At 35.7% G+C, this 11,705-nt stretch overlaps 1 protein-coding gene across 1 annotated transcript; it reads left to right on the forward strand.

Moving 5' to 3' along the window:
• The first annotated feature begins 2,905 nt into the window (after positions 1-2,905).
• LOC108364561 (uncharacterized) lies at positions 2,906-10,840 on the forward strand. The gene is made up of 3 exons (XM_017618288.1): positions 2,906-2,917; positions 7,748-10,069; positions 10,745-10,840. Exons 2-3 carry the CDS (start codon positions 7,943-7,945, stop codon positions 10,838-10,840), a joined length of 2,223 nt encoding a protein of 740 aa, XP_017473777.1. The 5' UTR covers positions 2,906-2,917; positions 7,748-7,942.
• Positions 10,841-11,705: the final 865 nt, after the last annotated feature.

The following is an 11,705-nucleotide window of genomic DNA, read 5'->3' on the forward strand; positions in this document are numbered from 1 at the left end:
ACTAATTTACACGCATGTATATTTATGGCGTGTATTTATTTTGTTATTGTAAATAATATAATTCAAATCCAAGTCTTCTCGCTTTCAATGAAACACAATTACAAGTTTTTGTTGAAAGTGAAAATTGTCAGCAAAAATTTTACACATACATATTTCTTCGGTTGAGTCCTGCATGGCTTTGAAACCAAACAAAATTTAGCCGTAATAAGATGGCCAAAAGTTGGCTATTTTAGTAGTCGACTACGAAATTTCCGACAGGGTATATACCAGGGATGTTAATTTTTCCGCTTTTTACGATCCCGGGATTTTCGAGATCGAGGATTAGTCCCGGGATTTGGGTATTCATTACTTTTCAACAACTTAAATCGAAACAAGTAAGAAAGTCTAAGTTCGGGCGGAGCCGAACATTAAATACCCGGCGCAAGCATTAAATATATGTTTTCCACCTTTCCGAAAGCTACCGCTACATGATAAGCCGGGGTGTATACATTTTAAGTAAATTAGCGTCCTTAAATTTCGAAATATTGAAATTTCAANTGAATTATCTTCAGTAGTAACTAAAATGTCGCAGTTTTCGTATTTTTTAAAATTACCGTTATATGGGAGGTAGGCGTGGTTATTGTCCGATTTCGCCCATTTTCAATACCATCCGTCCTACGCCCAAAAGAAGTTCACGTACCAAGTTTCGTTAAGATATCTCAATTTTTACTCGAGTTATCGTGTGCACAGGCGGACGGACGGACGGACGGACGGACGGACGGACAGACAGTCACCGCTTAATCGATTTCTCTTTTTATTCGGATCATTTATGTATACATTTGTCTATATCAATCTCGATTCGTTTTGCCTGTTACAAACAACCGTTATGTGAACAAAGTTATAATACCCTTGTGCACAAGTGCGCTCGGGTATAAAAATTGCTTCTATCTCTCCTACCATAAAATAAATAATAAATAAATATGTTTGAAATCTACTTTTTTATTAAAATAGGCGTTATTATTGTTTCTCTCTGACGTCAGGATTTATTTTAAAGGACTTTGTAATTTCAAAGATATGATTAATTCCAAAAATTATTTCAAAAGTTAAATGCAATGTAAAATAAAAATATGGGTACCAAATGAAAGAGGAAATCACCTTAGAATTTAAGGAATTAAAATTTGTTGGATTCATAATGACGAATAGGTAAATTTTTAACCTGATAAAGTTAGAAGGAAGAAATTCGTCGAAAAAAGTCCTTAAGATATAATTTTTTCTAAAGCAAATATTGCGGAATTTCAAGGATAAAATTTTAAGAGGACATTTTCAATATTTACTAGTCCTCATGTACCAAAATATTTAATCTAATGAAATTCTACAGAATTTCCTCTCAAATTATTGTTATTTGTGATAAAAAAAGAGAATCGTGTTTTTTTATTTTGAAAAAAAAGGTTTTTTTTACCTATCCTGGACAGTTAAAAAGGGCCTAGTTCCCGAAAATATGCTCTCGAAAAGATACTACTAAAATTAAAACGTTGATTCTGAACGATTTACGCATTGTAATGGGTTGGAAATTGTTACCAGGGGTTTTGCGGTTGCTAATTAAGAATCTGAAGTCAGTTTTTCAAAATTCAAAATGGTGGATCCAAAATGGCGATTAACTAAAAAAAAATGATTGCATTTGTTCGAAACCCGGCACTCGGGAGTTTTTGGAGCCCCTGAATCTGAAGTCAATTTTTTCACAAATCAAAATGACGGATCCAATATGGTGATCAAATTTAAAAAGAAATTACTAAAATTAAAACGTTGATACTGAACGTTTTAAGCATTGTCAAGGTTTGAAACTCGTTTCCAGTGTGTTTCTGGGGTTGCTGATTACTAATCTGATGACATATTTTCAAAATTCAAAATGGCGGTTTAGAGTTTCAAACAAATCCAATCATTTTTTTTTAGTTGGTCGCCATTTTGGAGCACCATTTGGAATTTTAAAAATCTGACATCAGATTCGTAATCAGCAACTCGAGAAACCCACTGGAAGCGAGATTAAACCCTTGACAATGCTTAAAACGTCCAGTATCAACGTTTTAATTTAAGTATATTTTTTTTTAATTTGATCGCGACATCGGATCCGTCATTTAGAATAAAAAAAATGACTTCAGAATCGTAATCAGCGACCCCTAAAGCTCCCGAGTGCCAGGTTTCGAACAAAACCAATAATTTTTCTAAAAATGTATCGCAATTTTGGATCCACCATTTTTAATTTTGAAAATCTGACTTCATATTCCTAATTAGGAACCCCAGAAACCCCCTGGTAACAAGTTCCAACCCATTACAATGCGTAAATCGTTCAGAATCAACGTTTTAATTTTAGTAGTCTCTTTTTAACTGTCCAAGGCAGGTATGTAATTAATGGAATGTTCCCCAATAATATCAGAGTAATTATATGTAAAAACCGCATTTCTAGCTGCATTTTAACATGTCATCAAAATAAAAAATTGGGAAGATCAGTGTTTTTATAAAATACCGACCAGCGCGACCTCTAAAAAACTTTGAAAAACTTTTATTGAAAATAAAAAACATGTATCTTTTTTTTATCACAAATAACAAAATTTTGATGTAGCGTTTATAAATTTCCAAAAAGAGTGTTTTTATGAACCACTCTAATATATATGTTTAATACATATCGTCGCTTAAAAGACAAAATCGCGTATCAACAAAATACAAAACAGCGTATGTGAGGTTGCATAAATTATTTTCTAGATAGTAAAAACACTCATATTTCAAAATAGTTATCTTTTTTATAAAGCAATCGCATTTCTGGCCAGCATATTTCAGGATGAATGGAGCAAATTCAATTTTTGGCAGCAAATGTCAGTTACGAGGTTTTGCAGAATGACGATACGCGGTTTTGTACTTTAAACGACGATATGTGTGTATGTATGTACATTAAAGTGGTCCAAAAATGTATATAAAAAAATAAGGTCGGATTTTTAATGCCGCCACCCCCTAGGATTGTTATATACCGAAAAAAATATACCCTAATTTTTTTATTTTGAAATAAAAAATAATTTAGGTAGTGCTCAAAGCGCTCAACGTTTTCCATGTATTTTTTATGGAGAAAAAACATCTTTTCGTAAAAATAGTGTAGAATTCTTGAAAATCAATATTTTTCGATCGGAAAACTTTACTTATCTTCAGGAGATTCCCAGTAATAATACTCAATTGTTTCTTTAACAATTTTTTCATGGTAACTATATTTTATAGGTCCTCCAAAGCCCTTAGAAAATGCAATGGGGGGGGGGGGGGAACAAAAAAAAATCTTTAATCATAAAAAATGGTTAAATAAACAATTGGATATTAGTCTCCTGAAGAGAACCATAGTTTTACGGTCGAAAAATACTGATTATCAAGAGTTTTATACCATTTCTACGAAAAATTGTTTTTTCCCCATATAAAATACATGGAAAACTTTGAACGCTTTGAGCACTCCCGAAATATTTTTTGATTTCAAAATAAAAAAAATTGGGGTATATTTTTTTCGATATGGATCAATCCTAGGGTGTGCCGGCATTAAAACTCTGACTTTATTTTTTTGGACCACTCTAATGTACATGTGTATGAAAATTGATTAATTCAAAGATTCAAAAAAAAAGCAACATGAAAAAGTTAAACAAATACTTTCGTCGATTGTCGAAGAATTTGACGACAAATTGGACACAAAATGCTTCTATTACCAGTTATATTAGTACGCCTGTGCAAAGTTTAAAATGATTGGCCGAGCTTCTCCTCCGATTGGCGGTGTGTGCCTTGATGTCACACAAACCACTCGACCATGGCTGATTTATGTTATTCTTAGTAATTTTTGTTGTTTGTGAAATTTTCAGTCGCCTTCTCAGTTAAAACAGTCCGTGCGTCATCCACATCACCACAGTATTTCTGCGGCGTGGGTACACAATAGGGTGGTCCAAACACAGTATAGTCGGAATTGTTATGCTCTCACCCCCTAGGATTGTTCTATATCGAAAAAAGTATACCCCAATTTTTTTGCTCGACCCTATTAAGCTGGCATTTCAGGGTACTATTTTATATATATATAAGGAAAATTTGAAAGTTAGGGGGGGGGGGGGGNCATGCACAGTTTCGGCGGGAACCGAAATAATGTCTAAATGCACAGTTTCCATATGCGCAATTTCGGTGCCCTAATTAGTCGCATGGGGTCCCGAGTGACCCCAATAAAAGTGTAGAAAGAAAATTGTTAAGGTTAGTATTCTGTTCACATCCGCGAAATTTTTCCAGCATTGTTTTCAACATGAAATTTGGCACATCAAAAAGTAAAGTAAAAATAAAATAAAAAGACAACAAATTTCCAGTCAAACTGATTTGCGTCGTTTGTAAAAAATTTTGGAGGCTGTTTTAATATATCTTATTTTATTATATTTCTTAGGTTTTCTACATCATGTAAAGTTGAGGGAATTAATTCAAATATTTTTTTAGAAGTCATACATTTTCCATGCAGTTTATTTAGTTCAAAAATTTCCTTAGTGTTAGTTAGTTAGCAAAAATTATAGTTTAAAAAACTAAAACCTCCCTATTATGATTGCCATTCGTACTGTCATCAGGTATATAACTTGAGAATAGAAATCGCTGCATCTTTTAGGCACATCAATATCACTTAGTTACATGCCGAGCTAATAAAAGGAAGGTAAAAAAGTGGACTTAGTACTAAAACAGAAGGTAAAAATTAAACATAAGCTAGGCACACACGCCAAACGTACTTTTTCGATATGCACACAATATGTTAGTGTTTGACTGGGCTTCTCCTCCTATTCGTGGCGTGCGCCTTGATGTTGTCACACAACAGAGGAGGGACCACAGTTTTACGCCGACTCCGAATGGCGATTGTATTTTTATGAGAAGCTGTTTTTCATGGCAGAAACAGTCGGAGGTTTTGCTATTGCCTGCCGAGGGGCGACCGCTATTAGAAAAAAACTTTTTTTTTATGTTGGTCGGAAACTGGGCTTTAACCTAGGCCCTGTGGAATGGTAGCGAGCACTGCTAACCAACACAACACAACGTTCGCTGATTGTTAGTTTTTGAAAATTTTTAAATTTTCCACATCCCTTTAAATCATATGTACAAACAAGCCATTCTCAGTCAGTGTTCTAACCCGTCATATGATAATAAGCAGGAAACGGATTTTATGGAAATTGCCTTTTTGCTGCTAAAGAGATAGAGGATATTCTATTAAGAATGTCCACGATTTAATTTTCCCTGATTCCATATATACACATTTGATGTTGCCTTTTTTCGAAAGTTTCAAACGTTCCATATTTAAATTGGGCGCCATCGAGCGCACGTGAAATGAAAATGCTGCCAGAAAACTTCAAAATGCATCTTGCGGTTCAATGTTACTACAACTATAGAGATTAAAGTGTTGTGTGTTAAAAACTCGAAAGGAGAACACAGTCACAGATTCAATGTAAAATTTGTTCATATAATGAAACTAGTTCATAGTTTTTCTCTTTTTACTTGTAATATAAAAATTTCTAAAATAAATGAATTTTTTGATTATTTTTCTGTTTTTGACTTTTTTAGTGCCTTCTTTTGCCTTTTTTGCAATTTATAGGGCCTTTTCTTGCCTATTTCGCTATTTTACTTTGCCCTATGTGTTCGCCGCTACTGAATTCTATAAACTGTCAGTTTTCACACAATTCAAAATGTAGATGTTTAAGCATAGTATTCTGTTCCGGTTTCACGTGAGAAGGCTGTAAAATTGCATATAAAATTTTTGTGAAATTCCACAACATTTCCTCAGAAAAGTAGTATTCTGTTCACGCTGTGAAAAAGCTTGCAACATAAGAATAAGAAAATTAATATGACAACAATAAGCAATCGCCTCTACCTTCGTCCATGAATAATTCCATATGATGGTCTTTCACATTTTTCTTAGGAGTCATACTTTTTTCATTCAGTTTAACTTACTTCAAAAATTTCCTTAGCTTTTTAGCAAAAAAAAGGGGATTTAGTACCAAAACAGAAGTTTGAAATTGAACATAAGCTAGGCACACCCGCCAAACATACCTTTTAGATCTGCATATAATATGTTAGTGTATGGCCGAGCTTCTCCTCCGATTCGTGGTTTATGCCTTGATATTGTCACACAACAGAGGAGGGACCACAGTATTACGCCGACTCCGAACGGCGATTGAATTTTTTTGAGAAGCTGTTTTTTATGGAAGAAATACACTCCGAGGTTTTGTTACTGCCTGCCGAGGGGCGACCGCTATTAGAAAAAAACTTATTTGTTTATTTTATATTTTGATGTTGTTCAGAAAGTGGGCTTGAGCACAGGGCCTGCGGATTGATAGCGCGCACTGCTAATCATAGCGGTCGCTAATTGTTAGTGTTTGAAATTTTTTAGATCTTCTTTGTTTATTTGCAATCACATTGGTTTGTGTTAAAATGTTTATAAAACTGTTAAAAACGAGCCATTCTCGTGGGGTGTTCGAACCAGTCATATGATAATAAGTAATCATTCGCAATTTCCTTGTACGTGAAATAAAGTTTTACGACCGGTTGGGGTAAGGTTTAAACCTTTAACCCCCGTTTAAATTATATAAACTGTCAGTTTTCACAAAAATTAAAATGTGCATGTGTATTTTAAATTGCCATGAAAATTGTGTTGCTAGCTTCATGTTGCCAACATGTTGCAAGCTTTTTCACAGCGTGAACAGAGTACTACTTTGCTGAGGAAAAGCTGTGGAATTTCACACTTATTTCACAGAAAGAAATTTTATATGCAATTTGACAGCTTTTTCACGTGAAACAGGAACATAATGCTATGCTTACCTTAAAAAACATAATTTCGACTTTAAACTGAAAAAAATAAAGTAAAAACTTACCTCCGACAAAAAATGTTGCGTTAGTGGTCGCATGAGGTCAGCACTCAAGAGAGTAGCGACACATGTATACGCGACGATGTTATAGCCGTGACTAAATAAATAAAACGAAATGTGTATTGTCAAAAATATTAAAGCTCTTTATTATAGTTAACTTTAAGAAAGAAAATTATAACTTTGACTTCAATCTTAGATACAAAAATAAAAACTTACCTTCGCCAAAAAATGTTACGTAAGTGGTCGCACAGGGTAAGGACTTAAGATAGTAGCGACACATGTGTACAAGACGATGTTGTGGCCGTGAGTATTGTACGTACCTCGCGGGGAGTTAGGAAGCTAGAAGGAGCGCGAGTGCGCTCCAACCACTCAAAGACATTTGTTTCTTCAATTTGAATAGGCCTTCGCCCCATGCGCCTAATTAAGGGATATAACTTCAAAAACAAATTATATTTTTATCTAGCGAAATCCGAAATGCTATGACTGAAGAGTGTGCACGATCTTTATGAAGACAAATCCTACTTCCAAAAGGGAATGCGAAATTGCTCTAAGCATGAAAATTTATATAGGTGTATAATTATGCTTATTGCTGACTAATTACTCCACAAAAAAAATTTTGATTAATCGCTCTGAATGAAGGAAATTTATAGTGATCTAAAAGTTTAAATTGTAGAGGATTTTAACAATCCATGAAATTGAAGAGAAAAGAGTATAGAGGAAGAGGCTTATAAAAATATGTGTACATGCAGAGCCTTATAAGTCCCTTCTAGAATAATTTCTCTTCATGCAGAACCTTATAAAACCCTTATAAGAGCACAGTCTATGAGAAAAACCTTATTAAAACCTTTATAAAACCTGTCGTTGTCCAAACTTAGAGTTGTGTATTATCCGGGCTGCCCTAAAGGCATATTAACAATAACCCGAACAAATAGGACGGCGCTAATGATCAAAACGCAAAAAAATATTCACCTGAGTATTCGGAAAAATATCATCAAAGTGAAATTATTGCTAAATGCGAATATGAAGGACTGTGCAACCACAAAAATGACTATTTCATCAAGGAACTACTAATGTATTGTAGCGAGAAAAATGCTTCAGAGGATACTGCAACACCAGCACCCATCTATCAGTGCATAGTGATTATAATGCGGCTAGCGTCGCGACTGGTGCTGAAGGGTGAAAATCAATGCACGCTGTCATTGTTTGAGCCGTGGCCACTTTCGCATAGGCGACCACCAATGTTATCTGCACCGACTGTCTTAAACTGGCCAGATGTTGGCCACAATTCGTTCGTCATCAAAGTCTTACAGCTGTACGGTGTCAATGCTGAGGTGCTGTACCTACACGACGATGATGCCGGTGGTAACCACATTGGTGTTGGGGTTGGAAATAAAAGACTGCAAGGGAAGGAAAGTGCTAAAAGCAAACACAACCATAATGGCTATATCCGACGAAGTATTAACCACAGCCACAGTTTGGGCAATGGCGGTAATTGTGATGATGATGACCCCGACTTTTGCAAGGGCACCAACTACAGTTACATGTGTGTGCTCGAATATAGACAAACGCAAATCATGATAAATATTACTAGTGTCAAGTCGCAAACAGCATACAGTTATTACCTGCCACAACAAAAAGTGTGCGTCAGTGCACGACACGAGCTAAGAAGAGGTGGCAGTGAATCAATAAAAAGAACAGCGTCAGTGCCAGTGGCAGCAGAAAAAAGTCAAGCAAAAACAACAGCTACAGTCTCATCAACGGCATTTAACGCATCTCGTGCATTGACAACCACAACAGCAGCCGAAAGAAAATCAATGTCTTCGGCTGAAAAGTTAACGCAGAATACAATTTTAGATGCGGCTGTTACTTCAAGCATCCGATCTGAGCGGACTACGGCTTTGTCGACCCCAATCACAGTATTACGCAAACTAATAGCGCTAACTAAAAAAGCAACAATTACAACGACAAAATCGACTGCAACTTATGGCTTTATTCGACATGTATGTTTACTTGCAGCATTGCTATTATCGGCATTGACGGTGAATCATGTGAATGGACAACATTTAGGTTCAAGAGGAGCAACAAAGACGTCCACTATACAGCCGTTTAGAAATACAACAGAAACAACAATACCAGTGAGTGTGATATCGACGCTCGAAATTGGTGAAAGTGCCATCTTAAAGGATAGACGAACTAATAGTAGTGAACGTTCAATAAAAAATCTGTTACCGCAAAACCAACAACAGCAACTTGACCAAAAACGAACGATTGTTGACATGCAAGTTGATTTGGGGGTTAGTCAGTGGCGTGCACTAGTGGATAATTTTACAAGTGTCTATGACATAAAAAAATACCAAGCTACCTCGAATAAAGTGAAAGCTGCCGATATCACGGTCATAAATCAAAGAGATGGCGACATCTATCGGCAGGAAACCACGCAGCACAACACTAAACGTTTCCTCCAGTCCCCATTCATCGCTGCATCGTATTCAATGAGTAGGTCTCACGAGCGCAATATCACATTGGATCAACATTTAAGCCAAATTACTGTGGAAGCACCTAAAATAGAAAACGCTTATAAGCGCGACAACAGTCCGATACATTATAGTCAATTCAATTATGATAAATCATATATTAGTGACTTATTTAACCAGCAGCCAAAACGAGGTTGGCCACAACGAACCCCTACAATAACGGCACACACAACAGCATTATCAGTAGCAGTACATATAAGTCGCAGTGTAGTCCCAGGACGGCAGAGGCGCCGGATCAGGCGCAGCGCAGAAGATTTTACTGACACACATCTACGAATTAGCGGCGGCACCGAATTGAACACTACTACCAACAATAACGAGCAGCATTATTCAAGAGTGCGCGGACATATGCTGAAAATCAGAAAAAGACAGCAACATAACGCAAAAATGCGTTCGCAAATTTTTTACGGCGATGAGGACACAGTTCGCGATGCCTACAGTGAAGGCTATGTTGTGAAATCATTAGATGTCCTTGAAAACCCAACGCTGGTCAAATCTCATGGCGCCTCCCTTAGAAACTCTATGAAAATAATCGATTCCTTTATCACCGATAGCATTAATAAGAATACTCACTCGCAATTCGCAGCCAGTGAGGTTAATAAGAAGTTGCTGAAGCTGGTGATGGACAGCTTGCATCTACAGAGGTTACCGGATATGAAAAAAGTAAGTACAATTTGGTTCATTATATATCAATAAGTACACTGAGGGAAAAAGTTTTAGAATAAAAAAAAACGTGCTAAATTAAAAAAAATACGCATATGAAAGAGCACCAACCCACCTCGTTTTAAATTTGAGTATGTACGTTATAAAATATGTCGTTGCGAAGTGCACAGAAGCTTTTTCGTTATACGAAATTAAAATTAAGAAGAAACAAATTTTATTTTATGTTCCGTCTGATGGTAATTGAACCCGGGCGCTCTTGGTAGCAACCAATTGTATCAAGCGTCTTTGCACACTCAGCTACAGCCATACATGTAAATGTGTTTTCAAATGTTGCGTTTTAATCAACATCACAGCGCGCGATTAGTGCATGATGTCGTACCAGTTACGGTTCCTTAAATTAAAAGGAACCAAAATTTTTCTATCGGACAGCGTGTCCGCTTTATTTGAAGTCAAATATCAACTCAAAAACTTAGATATAAAATTTTCACTATTTATACTAGAATTATGCCTGCGCTGCAACTGCGGTTGACCTAATTTCTATGTGTGCGTTTCTTGTGAAAGCATTTCACCATATTCGAAAATAATTGATTGTATTGGTGAGTAACTGTCGAATTGGGAAATAGTTTGTTTACTTAAGTTGCATTTTCCCATATGACCCATTTCTGTCATTGTTAGCTCAGCGTTTTAATATTGCGCAAGCATTGTGTGGATGTTTGTGCTATGTCACCATTTAGCGTAGCTGAGTGCCGCTTTGAAGTGGATATGACTTAGGCGGCTGAATTATGATGAGTAGTCATATTTCAGGCGACTTACGAAATTAATTGCTTTTTAGTTGTTTCTTACAGAAAAATGTTTTGACTTTGCATAAATACATTGCATTGTAATTTATGGCGTGCGATCGGAGTAGGGTAGGTTAAAGAAATGCAATGCTTGGAATTTATTTGAGTTGGCCGAATTATGAGTGATCATATTTCGGGTAGAATTCTTTAGAATGATTTTGTAAGCAATTATTAAGAAGAATTTATGGGCAATTACTATGAGCAATTTATGGGTGATTATTGGGGAATAATTTATGGGGGTTGGATCGGCTATTTTGTATTAGGCGATCCTGTTTCACGCAATGTAGGTGGTCTTAACTTGTTACAAGTTAACTACGGTAAATTTAAGAAATGCTTGAAACTTCAATATTTCGAAATTGAAGGACGCTAATTTACTCAAAATTGTTACAACTCGGCTTACCACCTAGCGGAAGGTTTCGGAAGGGTGAAAAAACATATATTTAATACTTGCGCCGGGTATTTAATGTTCGGCTCCGCCCGAACTTAGACTTTCTTACTTGTTTTTATTTGTAAAGGCTCTCAAGAAAAACTAAAAATTCATATAAAATTACGCACAATAAATAGAAAATAAATTTGCTTCTATAACAAATTTCTTAAATCAGTATGCAGCTCTTAAGAAAAAAATGCTCGTACATCTCGTCGCTACTATACTAATAATTTTAATTCGTATAACAGCATTGCTTAAGTTATTGTTTTCGACAACTTATTTGTTGGTTAATGACTGCAAATAGTTTTATAGAAAATTAGAAACGAGAAATAATACTTTCATAAAAATTTAAGTACATACATACGTAGAT

The sequence above is a fragment of the Rhagoletis zephyria genome, unplaced genomic scaffold (genome assembly GCF_001687245.7).
Source record: "Rhagoletis zephyria isolate East Lansing unplaced genomic scaffold, Rhagoletis_zephyria_1.1 Rzeph_scaffold_01594, whole genome shotgun sequence".
Lineage (NCBI taxonomy): Eukaryota > Metazoa > Arthropoda > Insecta > Diptera > Tephritidae > Rhagoletis > Rhagoletis zephyria.

What these genes read in the sequence shown, in the direction of transcription:
- LOC108364561 (XM_017618288.1), top strand. Translation starts at nt 7,943, where the DNA reads ATGTATTGTAGCGAGAAAAATGCTTCAGAGGATACTGCAACACCAGCA. An exon ending in GGTTACCGGATATGAAAAAA is followed by an intron (nt 10,070 to 10,744) that starts GTAAGTACAATT and finishes TGTCATTGTTAG; the next exon opens with CTCAGCGTTTTAATATTGCG.